The sequence below is a fragment of the Chiloscyllium punctatum genome, chromosome 2, assembly GCF_047496795.1.
Source record: "Chiloscyllium punctatum isolate Juve2018m chromosome 2, sChiPun1.3, whole genome shotgun sequence".
Lineage (NCBI taxonomy): Eukaryota > Metazoa > Chordata > Chondrichthyes > Orectolobiformes > Hemiscylliidae > Chiloscyllium > Chiloscyllium punctatum.
The window spans coordinates 154,001,817-154,017,995 of NC_092740.1; the positions used below are offsets into that span (position 1 = coordinate 154,001,817).

Consider the following 16,179-nt stretch of genomic DNA (forward strand, 5'->3'; position numbering starts at 1 on the left):
AGGTGAGACAATGTCTGATTTTCTCTTTGTGCTCTATACCTCTACCGTGTTTGCTTCTCCCTGCTGCTATAAATACTTTTCCATATGCTGCTTTGCAAATGTGTCTATCTTACGGCTCCATAAATCTGATTTTAGTTTTATATGTAGCAATATTTTACAATTTAATTTTGACTTTATGGAGGGGCTTATTTTTAGTGTTAACCATGATGAAAATGTTATCTTGGGCCCAATAATGAGCTGCTTTCAGTTTTGAATCAACTTTTCCCATTTTGTACCACCAAGTGTAATCAGCAGGTACCACTTAACTTGAAGAAGAATGAATGTTGAGTGGTTTTCAAAATAGTAAGAGTTTGTGTCATTTTAAAACTACAATCGTGTTTATTGTTGACTGTGACAATACTTTTTGAATACAGAGATCAAATTTGATTCTTCCACAGAAAAAAATTACCATCAACCACATGGCAATAATTATTCAGTAATAATGTAACAAAGGTGTGAGTTATACAGATTGCAGTATGTGGGAATTCTAAGAGATCGCTGGCATTCCAGGTCACCACATCTGCAGGAAGATGACCAGCTTGAGTGCTGTTTGGAGCTTGGGGGAATTAGTAAAGAATGGCACTGGGAGCAGGAGGACCTGCAGAAACAAGTAAGCGAACATAAGACAATAAGATATGATCAGCCATGATTGAATGATGGAGTAGACTCAATGATGCCAAATAGCCTAATTCTGCTCCTGTATCTTCTGGTAAGAGCAGATGTAGGCCATTCAGCCCATCAGATATTCACCATTCAATGAGATTATGGCTAATTTGATAATTCGCAATTTGACTTTCTGCCTTTTTCCCTTTAACCCTTTACTCCCTTACTAATTTAAAAATCTATCTCCGCTTTCAATATACTTAGCAAGCCAAGCCTCAACAGCCCTCTGGTTAAGAATTCCACAGATTCACTACCCTTTGAGAAGAAATTGCTCCTCATCTCTCTTTTAGATGTGAGACCCCTTATTCTAAGATTATGCCCTCTGGTCCTAGACTCCTCTAGAAGGGGAAACAACTGCTTATATCTACCCTGTTAAGTCTCCTAAGAACCTTGTACATTTCAATAAGGTTGTCTCTGATTCTTCTAAACTCTGAGGACAGGCCCAACCTACTCAATCTCTCCTTGTAAGACAGTCTGTCCATTTCCTGGTGATAGCCTGGTGAACCTTGCCTGGATTATCACCACCATCAGTATATCTCTCCTTAGAGCAGCAGTCCAAAACTGGTTACTATATTCCAGCTGTGGTCTGAGTATTGTCTTGTGTAGTTTTCGTAAAACCTCACTATTTTGATGCTCCATTCCCTCTGAAGTACCTTTGTATACCTCTACGAGTCTAATTTTCCTAAGTACATAATCTCACATTTCCCATATTCCATCGGCCAAGTTTTTGCCCACTTGCCTAATTTGTATATATCCCTCTGCTGATTCTTTGTCTCATCCCCACCACTTACCTTCCCTCTTATTTTTGCATTATCTCCAAACTTGACAATACTGTCAACTTCACTGTCCTCATCCAAGTTATTTATATATTGTAAATAATTGTGTATCCTACCACTGGTCCCTGTGGCACACTACTAGTTACAAGTTGTCATCTTGAAAATTGCCCCCTTATCCCAACACTATTAGCTAATCCTTTCTCCACACCAGTATACTACCTCCAACACCATAGACTCTTATTAAGTAACCTAATGTGTTGTATCTGTTCAAAAACCTGAAAAATCCAAATATATTACAGCTATTATTTCCCTTTTATCCTGTTTGATATATCCTCAAAAGAACTGTCGTAAATTTTTCAGGCATGATTTCCCCTTCTTAAGCCATGCTGACTCTGCTTGATCATGGTTTATATTAGTAAATGCTCTGCTATTACATCCTTTATAATAGACTATTAACATTTTCCGAATAACAGACATCAAGCTAACCAGCCCGCAGTTACCTTTTCTTATTGTCTCCATCACTTTTTTTAAAAAAATAAAGATATTTCATTGGCAGTTCTCCAATCCTCATGGACTTTTCCAGATCTGAGGATTCCTGGAAGATTACTATCAGTGCAAGCACTATTTCTGAAACTAATTACTTTAATATGCTAGGATTCCATCAGATAAAGGTGACTTATTCAAAGTTTGTGAGAAGATTTGTAGCTCGGGTGCTTGTTGTTGTGGTTCTGTTCGCCGAGTTGGGAATTTGTGTTGCAGACGTTTCATCCCCTGTCTAGGTGACATCCTCAGTGCGTGGGAGCCTCCTGTGAAGCGCTTCGGTGATGTTTCCTCCGGCATTTATAGTGGTTTGTCTCTGCCGCTTCTGGTTGTCAGTTCCAGCTGTCCGTTGCAGTGGTCGGTATATTGGGTCCAGGTCGATGTGCTTATTGATTGAATCTGTGGATGAGTGCCAAGCCTCTAGGAATTCCCTGGCTGTTCTCTGTTTGGCTTGTCCTATCATAGTAGTGTTGTCCCAGTCGAACTCACAGAAAACTTCACAGAAGCGCTTCACAGGAGGCTCCCAAGCTCTGAGGATGTCACCTAGACAGGGGACGAAACGTCTGCAACACAAATTCCCAGCTCGGCGAACAGAGCCACAACAAGGAGCACTCGAGCTACAAATCTTCTCACAAACTTTGAACACCTACGGGTGAGAGCTGCTAAGACAAGCCAGGAAACGGGAATCCTGTGCCAACCGCCTAAGCGCCACATACGAACAACTCTGGTTCCTGCATGAATGCCGAAAGAATCGAATCCTTCCACCATGTGTCAGATACAAACCACCAGTCAACAAACCAGGGACACAGCCAGACAGAACGGATTCAGGATGATCCAGGTAATGATTACAGACACTCACAACAGACTTCACAAATACAGACAAGAAATTACGCGCCAAAAATTGTTAATTTCAAAAACCACCAATCAGGAATGGACCTGGACCATAGAACAGGCCGTCACCATAGGACAGAACAGGACCACACACCGCAAAAAAACAGCACTAAAAGAAAAAATGGCCAAATTAACACACAACAGAGAGGACACCACAACACACACCTGGGTTAGAAACCTCTCCCACAGACAGCTCACAGACATGGAAAGAACAATACTGGCCAAGGGACTCAACTACAACCACAGGGACGCCAAGACAGCAGACTTCCTAGCAGCACTAGAATGCACACTCAGGAACAATGGATTGACAGAAGAGACACAACAAGGTAAAAACAATGACTGCAGATGCTGGAAACCAGATTCTGGATTAGTGGTTTTGGAAGAGCACAGCAGTTCAGGCAACATCCAAGTAGCTTCGAAATCGACGTTTCGGGCAAAAGCCCTTCAGTGAGACAAAGTATTGTACCTCTGATAACAAGGAAAAGACAAACACATAACCTCAACACCAAGGAGAGGGAAGCACGAAAATCACTAAGAAACGATAAGAACATAATCATACTACCAGCAGACAAAGGCAGAATGACGGTCATCCTAGACAGAGCAGAGTACATCCAAAAAGTGCAACAACTATTTGCAGATACCAACACCTACCAAAAGAGGGAGTTTGACCCCACCCCACAGCTCACCAATAGGATAAACAACACACTGAGGAACCAACAAAAAAACGGACAGATAACCAGGTTTGACCTACAGAGAATGAAACCTGAAAGCAACACCACCCCCATATTCTGTGGACTACCTAAAGTGCACAAACCAGACATCCCACTCAGACCCATAGTATCACTACCAGGGACACCATCACACAAACTGGCTAAAGAACTACAGCAGAAACTGAAACACCTGATCAGCGGATTCAGACACTCTATACAATCAACACAGGAATTCTTGGACATCATCAGAAATATACACATAGACAAGGAAGAAACTATGGTCTCATTCGATGTAACGGCACTGTTCACCTCTATCGACAAAACCCTAGCCAGAGAAACAATAGCCAACCTGCTGGACATACAGAACAGACAACAGGACATTGAACCTATCAACAAAGACGGCATACTCAAACTACTGGACCTGTGCCTCACAACACACCTTCACATTCAACAACCAAATATATGAACAAATCAACAGCACACCCATGGGCTCACCCATCTCTGGACTCATAGCAGAAGCGGTAAGGCAAAGATTAGAACAAACAGTCTTACCGCAAATTCAACCCAAACTCTGGGTCAGATATGTGGATGACACCTTTATAATCATTAAAAACACAGAAATAGAGAACACACACCAGATCATCAACGCCACACTCACAGGAATCCGATTCACTAGAGAGGAAGAAAAAGACAACCAACTCCCATTCCTAGACGTGATGGTACAGAAAACACCTAACAGAGAATTCACCACAAAAGTATACAGGAAAGCCACACACACAGACCAAGTCCTGAACTACGAAAGCAACCACCCCAACACACACAAAAGAAGTTGCATCAAGACACTGTTCAAAAGGGCCACAACATACTGCAGTACACCAGAACTACAAAAATAGGAAGAGGAACACCTCAACAATGTATTCGCCAAAAACGGATACCTGCGCAAGTTCATCAACAGATGCCTAAGGGAAAGACAACAGAACGAGGACATGCCGCAACCCAAAGGACTAGCCACACTACCATACATCAGGAGCATTTCTGAACTGACAGCCAGACTACTGCGACCACTAGGACTCATAACAGCACACAAACCAACAGCCACGCTCAGACAACAACTCACCAGAACAAAGGACCCGATACCCAGCATGAGCAAAACCATGTAGTGTACAAAATCCCATGCAAGGACTGCACAAAACACTACATAGGACAAACAGGAAGACAGCTAACGATCCGCATCCATGAACATCAACTAGCCACGAAACGACACGACCAGCTATCATTAGTAGCCACACACGCAGATGACAAGCAACATGAGTTCGACTGGGACAACACTACTATTATAGGACAAGCCAAACAGAGAACAGCCAAGGAATTCCCAGAGGCATGGCACTCATCCACAGATTCAATCAATAAGCACATCGACCTGGACCCAATATACCGACCACTGCAACGGACAGCTGGAACTGACAACCGGAAGCGGCAGATTCAAACCACTACAAATGCCAGAGGAAAGATCACAGAAGCGCTTCACAGGAGGCTCCCAAGCACTGAGGATGTCACCTAGACAGGGGACGAAACGTCTGCAACACAAATTCCCAGCTCGGCGAACAGAACCACAACAAAGGTGACTTATCTCTCCGAGCACTTTTTATGTAGTGATAGTTATTTCCTTTCCTCCTTTTGCCCATTGAATATTTAGTTACTTTGGAATGCTATTAGAATCTTCTACTATGAAGAATGTTACAACATACTTGTTCAATTCCTCTTCCATTTCCTGGAAAGGTTTCCCATCCTTATTTCCCCAGTCTCGAAGGGGCTAACTTTACTTTGGTTCTCTCTTCCTTTTAATACATTTAAATATACTTCTACTGTCCACCTTGATATCTCTTATAAACTTGCCCTCAAAGTTTATTTTCTCCCTGTTTATTTCTTTTGGGCCATATTCTGATGGTTTTCAAAACTTTTCCAATCATCTGGCTGCCTGATGAAGAGCTTTTGCCTGAAACGTCGATTTTCCTGCTCATCGGATGCTGCCTGAACTGCTGTGTTTTTCCAGCACCACTAATCCAGAATCTGGCTTCCAGCATCTGCAGTCATTGTTTTTATCTTGCTGCTAATCTTTTCAACCTTTTATGTTTTTGCTTTAAATCTAATGTTATCCTTAACTTCCCTGGTTAACCATGGTTAGCTTACCCTTTCTCTGAAATATGTCATTGCTGTGAATCATGAACTATTTTCATAAATGACTACCATTGTTTCTCAATCATCCTTCTGCTATACCCCTTTCCCCGTCCTCTCCAGACAGCTCTGCTCTCAATCCTTTGTAATTATCCTTGTTTAAACTTAGCACAGATTTTTACTACCACAAGTTTCTTCCTCTCAAACTGAATAATGTGATAGATTTTAGCAAAGTCACTATTTCTTTTACTCTGATATCAATTATTAAACCTGCCTCATTACATATCACCGGAAACAATGAATGTAATATATTTGGATTTTCAGGTGTTTGAACAATTTGATCCCTGATTGGATCCACAACATATTATTCTATAAAGTTATTGTTCGAAAGTCAAAAACACCTGAATATGTAGTTCTCCATAATGGCTATAAAATTACACCCGTTAGCTTTTATTTATGTGATTAATTCTTTATTTTTGTTTGAATAATATGTAGCATTCAGGAGAGAACCATGAATGTTTCCTTGTTTTCAACATACTGCTGTTATTTCTATGTTTATATACTATGTCACTCCCTATCACACTATGGGTTAGCTAAATAGCTCCCCTGTAACACTGCTATATCCTTTTGATTTGTAAATGTACATTTCCTCCCTCTCTTAATTAGTTTATAGCCCCCTCTACAGGTCGGGATGAGATTCAAGTGAAGCCCATCCCACAGGGACAGCTCTCCTCTATACTAGTGCTGAGGCCAGTGCCCACAAACTGAAACCCATTCCACATCATTTAACTCCTCAACTTTATTTACCCCATGCTAGTTTGCCTGTGTTTCACGTAGTAATCCAGAGATTGAGAGTCTACTTTCTCATTTAGCTCCTAACTGTTCAAAGCTTTTCAGCAAAACCTCCTTTCTAATCCTATCAATGTCATTGGTAACAACATGGACAATAACTACTCCCCTCCCTCTCCCAAGTTTTTCTTCTTCCTCAAGGACATGTCCTTAACCCTGACACCAGGCAGGCAACACTGCTTTCAGAACTGCACATGGCTACAGAGAACAGTAACTCCCTAATTATACCGTCCTATACCACAACCATGTTCCTATTTCTGCCCCCATTTGAAAGCAGGGTCTCTTTTTTTAGATTACTTGGTGTGGAAACAGGCCCTTCAGCCCAACAAGTCCACACCGACCCTCCGAAGAGACCCCACCCAGACCCATTTCCCTAATTTACCCCTTCACCTAACATTACGGGTAATTTAGCATGGCCAATTCACCTAACCTGCACATCTTTGTGACTGTGGGAGGAAACCCATGCAGACACAGGGAGAACTCCACACAGACAGTTGCCTGAGGCGGGAATTGAACCCGGGTCTCTGGCGCTGTGAGGCAGCAGTGCTAACCACTGTGCTACTTGGAATGGGACCATATCCTGGGTAAGTGGGCATTGAGTTGAAGTGATGGCTTGTGGGGGTGAGATGGAGTGAGCAAAAGGGACATTTAATGTTTTAATCTTTAAACTTTGACTATAGTGCTAGAACCCCACAGAAGGCTTCCCCCCCCACCCCCCCCAACACCCATTTCGGTAACTAGCAGCTTCCTCAGCTGTTGCCTGGCCTGCCACACCAATACTCACCTCCCCAACCAGACTGCTGGCAAATCAGACATTAAGGCAGCCAGTTAGAAAAGTCAGGCTTGTGGAAGTGGGGGTTTACTGGCTTGTCTGCATCCATCCTGTGAGTGAAAATCGAATCCTCGTGTACAAAGTATTCCACCTAACAACAGTTCCAATTTCAGTTCTTTAAGAAGGGGTCGAGTACAGCTGGATCCAGAACAAAAACAAAGTCAAAAGATCATAAATGGTGAAACCAGTGAGCTGCAAAGCAAGCATGTTCCCACCAGGAGGTCAACTCGAGGACCATGAACATCAAAGCGGATGGAGTTTAAAATAAAATAGAAAAAGATTCATGACAAACGCCAGGCACAGAATGAAGCCAAGCTGAGACAGAATATAGACAGAGAAGAGGGAAAAAAAGGTAATGAATATAATAAAAGTTGAAAGTAAATTGGCATCATTCAAAACTAAAATGTCACCTGGTCATGTTGGGATCTGGCTTATCTGTGTGGTTGAGGGAAGTTGCAGTGGAGGCAAGGGTGAAGTCTCCCTAGTCCCAGAGGACCACTCCCTCAGAGAGAGGGCGAGACAGCGGTGGTGGCTTAAACTGAGGGTGACAAACCTCCTTGCAAGGGGAGAGATTGACTAAGACAGTCCATCACGGTGACTTCAGTCAGTGCAGGAATTAAACGCATGGAGGACCCATCATCCCAGAGAGGGGTCTGCAGATGGGTCTGAAAGTTTATGGGTGTTTGGGGATTTGAAGGAAAGAGCCATAGTAGTATCCTGCTGGAGAGTGGCCCATTTTGGAGTAGGATGGTAATGTTTTTAGTTCACTGAACAGAATGGCATGTCAGCATGAAGAGGGGCAAACAGGTTAGGGAGAATGGTAAGCACTGTGCGATTATGGTTATAGGCTAAAGACAGCGGTGGATATTACAGTATGTTCTCACTATATGAAGTGCTATATCTTGTTTCCTATTATGGACCAAGCTAGACCCCCCTCAAACCATTTCAAGGAAGTGGCCCAGACCCTAGCTTTGCTGATTGTTTTAAGCAGGTGTAACACGGGATATTCCAGGAGGGATGCAGTTGGTCAACCCACCTAGTTTCAAACAAAACAGAATTTATTTACAAGATTACTGAATGAAACACAAACAAAATAGAACACAATATAAAATGACTTATCCTATCCGAAAACCCAACAGATTATGCAAATTTAATGTTGTTGTTCCAAATACTTGCAACAATCCCCATAAACACCCCTTTACACAAAAGGTAAAATCAACCACAGGGTCTTAAGGAGAAGAGAGAGAGATGGCAGAGGGAGTCAGGATCAAACACCTTCTTCCATATGTAGCTGTTTCTTGGAGCAGCAGCCTCAAACTAACTGACTGCTTTCAGTGAACAGGGTGAAGGTGAGGGCTGCAGATGCTGGAGATTAGAGTCAAGATTAGAGTGGTGCTGGAAACGTACAGCAGGTCAGGCAGCATCCGAGGAGTAGGAGAATCAAAGTTTTGGGCAGGAACCCTTCATCTGCAATGATGAAGCCCTTCCTGATGAAGGGCTCCTGCCCGAAACATTGATTTTCCTGCTCCTCAGATGCTGCCTGACCTGCTGTGCTTTTCTAGCACCACTCTAATCTTGACAGTTTTCAGTGAACAGTCAGACTACTAAAAACAAAACAAACCAGAGAAAAGCTGAGCTGGGAAAACTGGACATGCCCCTTTCATTATACAAGTGTTTTTTTTGCAAACTTGAAAGCCTTTTCTGAGGCAGTATCTGTTAGCTATAATCAAACTGGCTCTAAAAACCCTTCTAACCTAGACCTTGAAGAACCATTGCTTTTACGACCTCTCTGGAAAAAAAAAGCCAAGGACAGCATTGCTATATTTCCTTTTTTGTGTCACCAAGGGTCTAGTGTTGCTCAGTCATCACCTTAACACTCTGCTCCACCCAGCCCCTGGCCTGGCCCGGCCCGAGCCAGCTCATCCCATGGCCATCTGGAGGTGGAAGTGGCATCCGAGGAGTCACATCTGACTAGCTCATACTCCATCAAAACACACACCAACATATTGGAGGGATGCAGCGCATTGCAGTTATTGGCACGTGTTAGATATTATTGACATGGTCTTCCTTAGAGGAGGAGGAGGAGGAGGAAAGTCACAACAGTGTTTGAGTATTGTATGTACGCAGGACTTCAGATGTCATCTTAAGAGGCACAGTGTTGGAACATCAATGGCAAGTGGGTGGACATGGAGCAGAGGTCTTTGAGGCACTGTACACTCACTCACTGTTCCCAACAGAGTCAATGGCAGTGATGAGCTCAGCCTTGTGTCAGGTACTTGACCAAGTAAGTTCTATACATGAGAAAATGGCCAATATCATGGGGAGATATACACAGCATCACTCCCAGTAAAGGGTACTAGACTCAGTCAGTAGCTTAGAACAATCGGCTATGCATAGGAAAACCGACATCCATGGAATATAATAAATATTTCATTTCCTTAACAAGACGTTAGCACACAGACACAGGGGCTGCTGGGATGGATAACCACCATGAGCTGATCACACCTGAACTTAAGACCCTGGAGACTGGTGAGGAGGAGAGTGAAGGTCCTGGGAACACCTCCACATCCTTGTCTTCTAATCCCTCAGGCCCTGTTTCAGAACCCACGTCTGATCGACTTGTGACAGTAATAACAGCTGCTGCTGCAGCAGAAATGCAGAGGCTGCATTCTAAAGAATGGAGATCTAATGAAGAGCTATACAATGAAGCTGGTCATGAGACTCCTCACCGTCATGTTGTGAGACAGTTGACTGCAGTGTATTATGATGTCTTGATCACTAATGTGTTTAACTATGGTTCATTTCACATAGCCCATCTGATTTGCCAATGTCCTTTAGGAAAAACTCTGCCACCCTCACCCAGTGTAGCGGTCATGTAACTCCAGATTTACAGTGGTGTGGTTAGCTCTAAATTGCCCTCTGAAATACCATAAGAGGTCACTCAAATGCATCAAAAAGGAAAAAGTGCAACGTACCACCCTCACCACAAATAAAAGTTCCTTCTCATGTAGCAAATCCCACAGTCCAAAGATGTGCAGGTTAGGGTGGATTGGCCATGCTAAATTGCACATAGCGTCTGGGGATGTATAGGCTAAGTGGATTAGCTGAGGAAATTCAGGGTTACAGGAAAATGGTAGGGGTGGATCTGACTGGGATAATCTTTGGAGGGTCAATGTGGACTCGATGGGCTGAATGGAAGAGTGTTATTGAACAGAGACCTAGGGGTGCAGATACGTAGTTTCTTGAAAGTGGTGTCAAAGGTAGACAGTGTGGTGAAGAAGGTATTTGGTATGCTTGCCTTCATCAGTCAGAGCACTGGATACAGGAGTTCTAATGTCGTGTTACAGCTGTTCCAAAGAAAACAGCCCCAGCCTGTTCAGCTTCTACCTACAGCTCAAACCCTCCAACCCTGGCAACATCTTTGTAAATCTTACCTGAACCCTTTCAAGTTTAACAACATCCTTCCTAGAGCAGGGAGACCAGAAATGAACGCAATATTCCAAATGTGGCCTAACCAATCTCCTGTACAGCAGCAACATGACCTCCCAACTCCGGTACGCAATGCACTGTCAGTCACCTTGGAGACTCTGGTACAGTCGAATCCCCTTCCTCACCTCACTGCTCAGCATCAGTAGTAAGGTCAGAGGGGGACCAGAAACCTCTCCCTCTGTCCTCTCAAAGAGATAGGGCGGACACTTACAGGGAGGAGCAGCAATACACAGGCACACACCAGGCTCAGTTGGCTGGATAGCTGGTTTGCATGGTGCAGTGATGCTAACAGTGTGGGTTCAATTCCTGCACTGGCTGAAGGACTCACCTTCTCAACCTCTCCCTCATCCAAGGCGTACTGACCCTCAGGTTAAACCACTCCTAGTGGTCTCTCTCTCTCTCTCTCTCTCTCTCTCTAATGAGAGAGCAGCCCTCCAGTCTGGTAAGACTTTGTTACCTTTAAAATACAGAGGTGAAAAACATTGTGTGAAATTGTGAACATGCCCCTGTACGAGCAGGTTTTGAGATTCCCATCTACACCCCCAGAGAAAAGGAACAGGAAGTGACTTCACCACAGGAAATGACATCACTGACCCAAAGAAACCCAAACATATAAATAGAAAGCAGGATTTTTTAGCATTGCTTCAGACGAGGTCCACTGAAGATGTTACCTAGTAAGATAACGAAACGTCTGGAAATGAACCTTTCAGCTCAGTGTGCAAACCTACATCCATGCCCCAGTACTTTTCAATGCACTCTTAACTGCTGATGTTCAGAATCCCTACAGTGTGGAAGCAGGGTCATTTGGCCCATCGAATGATCACCAACCCTCCGAAGACCATCCCACCTAGTCACACTCCCCTGCTATATCCTCACATTTCCCATGGCTAACCCATCTAGCCTGCACATCCCTGAACACTACGGGACAATTTAGCACGGCCAGTCCACCTAACCTGCACACAACCACCCGAGGAAGGAGCAGCACTTCGAAAGCTAGTGTTTCTAAATAAACCTGTTGGACTATAACCTGATGTTGTGTGATTTTGAGCTTTGTACATCTTTGGATTGTGGGAGGAGCCCCCTGCAGACACTGGGAGAATGTGCAAACTCCAGACAGACAGTCGCCCAAGGGTGGAATCAAACCTGGGTCCTTGGTGCTGTGAGGCAGCAGTGCTAATCACCGAGCTACCCCTTCTTAGTTTTATTCTGCAAATGGCAAATCCATTTACCCGATCTATTACTTGTAAGGGTTAAAAATTATATATTTAATTTGATGTCATTCTCTTTTAAACTAAAACAAAACCTGTGTCTTTAGTAGGTCTGGCAGTGTAGATACAATGTTGATTGGGGAAAAGCCCCTAGCTGTGCCAGTGAGTCAGGGATGGTTCTTGCTGGTTCAGGATACACCAGCAGGGGACAGGAGATGTCCAGGTTTCTACAGCTTCGGGTCGGTACACAGCTCTGATTTCCATCGCCCCCTGCTCTCAATCGCTTTCGCTGGCAGTTTGTAGCGAAGGCTCGTTGTGTTTGTTCTCGGTCTGTCTGCCGATGGCTTGCTCGGTGCAGGAACACAGTGTGTCCCTAGTTTTTGTTAACGAGGATCAGAAAGGAGGCTTCCAGTTCACCCACTCCCCGGAGAGTCAGCAGCCCCTTAAACTCGAAGTGAAAGTGCAAGAGGAAGAAGCGTCTTTGCGTTTGATTGACCGTAAGTTTTGTCCTTTTTTTTCCTCCAGTTTTGTACTGGCCTTGGGCTCGGTTCAGTTTGAGTGGCAGGGCCGGAGGTGGGGGGTTTACTGCAAATACAAACCAGTCCAGGCTCACCCTCACCCACACACTGCCTTAAATATACAACAATCCCCACTCCACTGCTATTTATCAAAATCACTCCGACCAAGTCAGCAGGTCTGACAAAATCTATGGAGAGAGAGCGAGCTAATATTTCGAATCCCTTCCTCAGAAGTTGACAAAGTGTCCAGTGGATTGGATTCAGGCTGAAGTTAATCCCAATGGTACAAATTCGGCCTGCGTTATTCAAGAGAATTTAACTTCAGACAGGAATCTGAATGGACCCTGACCATCAAGGTATATAATCATGTGAATGGTAATATCAAGGGATTGGTTAGCTCAGCTGGTTTCCAATGCAGGAAGGGAGTTATAGAAGGAAGAGTAATAGTACAACTTCTAAAGCATAGATGGGGGTATTTTTTTTAAAAAGTACTTTTTAACATTGATCATTTGATTTTCTGTACTTCTATATTTTAAAATTGTAAAACAGGGGTTAATTTTCTGATAGCCGTGTATCGATATGACTAACTGAAGACCCCTGTTATTTCAATTTGCTTACAGTGGATTTTTGTGACCAAGATGGTTTATATTGATTTGGTAGGTGCACAGTTAGCTTGGATGACTGGTTTGCAAAGTGAAATGATGCCAACAGCGTGGGCTCAATCCCCACCACTGGCTGTGGTTATTCTCCTTCCCAACTTCTCGACTTAACCTGAGGTGTGGTGACCCCTCAGGTTAAAGCAACACCAGCTGTCTCTCTGTAATATGAGAGGAGCCCCATTCATCTAGTAGGTGACTTTGTGGTAAAACAGTGGTGTCATTGGATTAATAATCTGGAGATATCATGTCAAATCCCGTTTTGGCATTGAGGGATTTGTTCAGTTAATTGCATACATCAGGATGGCCGCAAAACTGCTGGATTGTTGTAAAATGAAGGAAACGATCCACTTTTGTCCCTTTTGGGGAAGAACTCCCACGCCCCAACCCCTTACCCCTTACCCACCCTGGTTCATATGTGACCCCTTACCCCTTACCCACCCTGGTTCATATGTGACTCCAGACACATGGCAGTTTGGTTTAGTGCAGGGAAAAGTCTGTCCAGATTGCAAAACAACAGACTGCCAGAGTTATTTTGTTTGTTGTTTTTGTTAAGGTACGATTTAGAATAACTTTAAAGATAAAAATTTATGTGGAAAGAGATCAATGAAAGTACCATGATGACGTGAAACTGAGATGGACTGAGAAGATTAATGGTAAATATGTGAAGTGTCGGTGTAATTGCTGCCTTCATAGCTTCTTGGGAGGATATTGCGAATTTTCCTGTGAAATCAGGAGATTTAAAAAATACTCTCAACATTTTTTGATAATTAAACATGAGGACAGCCACATATGTCTATATTTCCAAAACATATTGCAACCTCTTTCCCTAACTTTTACATTATTAGTTAAATAATTTCTGGGTTTTTGCCTCTGCCACTGTGTGGAACTGTATTCCAAGTTTTGATCACTCTTTGTGAAGAATAACTTCTTGTGGTTTTGGTCCTGAATTTACCTTTTCTTTGAATTCACTGGACAGTGAAGACAGTTACCTCACAGTATAACAGGATCTTGATTAGATGGGCCAATGGGCTGAGGCGTGGCAGATGGAATTTAATTTGGATAAATGGGAGGTTTTGCAAGTCAAGGCAGGACTTTTACACTTAATGGTAAGGTCCTAGGGAGTGTTGCTAAACAAAGAGACCTTGGAATGCAGGTTCATAGCTCCTTGAAAGTGGAGTCATAGATAGATAGGATAGTGAAGAAGGTGTTTGGTATGCTTTCCTTTATTGGTGTTGAGTTTAGGAATTGGGTGGTCATGTTGTAGAGGCTGTACAGGACATTGGTTAGGCCAGTGTTGGAATATTGTGTGCAATTCTGGTCTCCCTCCTATCGGAAGGATGTTGTGAAACTTGAAAGGGCTCAGAAATGATTTACAAAAGTGTTGCCAGAGTTGGAGGATTTGAGCTATAGTGAGAGGCTGAATAGGCTGGGGCTGTTTTCCCTGGAGCGTTGGAGACTGAGGGGTGACCTTACATGGGGTGGCATAGTGGCTCAGTGCTGCTTCACAGCACCAGAGACCCAGCTTCAATTCCAGCCTCAGCCTCTGTGTGGAGTTTTCACATTCTCCCCCTGTCTGTGTGGGTTTCCTCCGACGCTCCAGTTTTCTCCCACAATCCAAAGATGTGCAGGTTAGGTGAATGGGCTATGCTAAATGCCTGTAGAATTCAGGGATGTGTAGGTTAGATGCATTTGTCAGGGGTAAACATAGAGTTATAGGTGTAGGGGAATGGATCTGGGTGAGATATTCTTTGGAGGGTTGGTGTGGACTTGTTGGGTCAAATTTATTCCTGATGAAGGGCTTTTGCCTGAAACGTCGATTTCGCTGCTCGTTGGATGCTGCCTGAACTGCTGTGCTCTTCCAGCACCACTAATCCAGTTGTTGGGTCAAATGGCTTGTCTCCAAACTGTAGATTCTATGACTTAGAGGTTTATAAAATCATGAGGGACATGGATAGGGTAAATAGACATGGCTTTCTCCCCAGGGTAGGGCAGTCTAATACTAGAGGCCATAGGTTTAGGGTGAGAGGGCACCTACAGGGCAACTTTTTCATGCAGAGGGTGGTACATGTTCAGAATGAGCTGCCAGAGGAAGTGGTGGAGGCTGGTACAATTGCAGCATTTAAAAGGCATCTGGATGGATATATGAATAGGAAAGGTTTGGAGTGATGTGGACCAAGTGCAGGTGAGACTAGATTAGATTAGGATATCTGGTTGGCATAGATGAGTTTATCCAAAGGGTCTGTTTCTGTGCTGTACATCTCTATGACTCTGTGAGAGTTCGTGTTTCGGGCATAAGCCCTTCATCGGGGCTCATCCATGTTGACTCTCCTTCTCGGATGCTGCCTGACCTGCTGAGCTTCTCCAGCACCACACTTTTTGACTCTGATCTCCAGCATTTGCAGTCCTCTCTTTCTCCGTAACATGAGAGTGTTTGTTCATAATTATTTAACCAGCAGTTGATTTTATTTCCACCAAATTGGGAACATGTCAGCATAATTAAATTTGAGAGGGGTTTTGACAGTTTTCATATTGCTGATCTTTCGCCATCATTCATCTCACATAAATCGCTGTCCAAACAGTACTCGTACATTAGCATATTCTCCGTTTATAGGATTTGCTAACACCGTGTGGGTGAGAGTAAATACTTAGGCTTGTTTTGCAGCCATGCATGGGGAACTGGGCAACAAATGGTGGGGTCTTTTCCATGAAATGATGCCTAATAGTTTCTGTGTCATTTATTTAAACAATAATATCAAAGTATTATCAGCGCAGACTTGAAAATTCAGAATGGAGGAGTGACTGTGGGGGAAGATGGGGTGATAAATGGAGA

The 16,179-nt window shown here is 43.6% G+C and overlaps 1 protein-coding gene and 1 long non-coding RNA gene across 3 annotated transcripts in view; one reads left to right on the forward strand and one right to left on the reverse strand.

Annotated features, from left to right (window-relative positions):
• Positions 1 to 443: 443 nt before the first annotated feature.
• LOC140491989 (uncharacterized) lies at positions 444 to 12,350 on the reverse strand. Its single transcript, XR_011963461.1, has 3 exons — positions 12,268 to 12,350; positions 7,428 to 7,613; positions 444 to 637 (listed from the first exon to the last, which is right to left on the reverse strand). It is a non-coding gene; the product is annotated as an uncharacterized lncRNA (long non-coding RNA).
• Positions 12,351 to 12,397: 47 nt separating this feature from the next.
• LOC140491978 (histone-arginine methyltransferase CARM1-like) overlaps positions 12,398 to 16,179 on the forward strand; it is a 103,222-nt gene continuing 99,440 nt past the window's right edge. For both annotated transcript variants that reach the window (XM_072590544.1, XM_072590553.1), the window contains exon 1: positions 12,398 to 12,669. In XM_072590544.1, the coding sequence (XP_072446645.1) occupies positions 12,513 to 12,669 (157 nt within the window). In that variant the 5' untranslated portion in view covers positions 12,398 to 12,512. The remainder of the gene's footprint in view (positions 12,670 to 16,179) is intronic.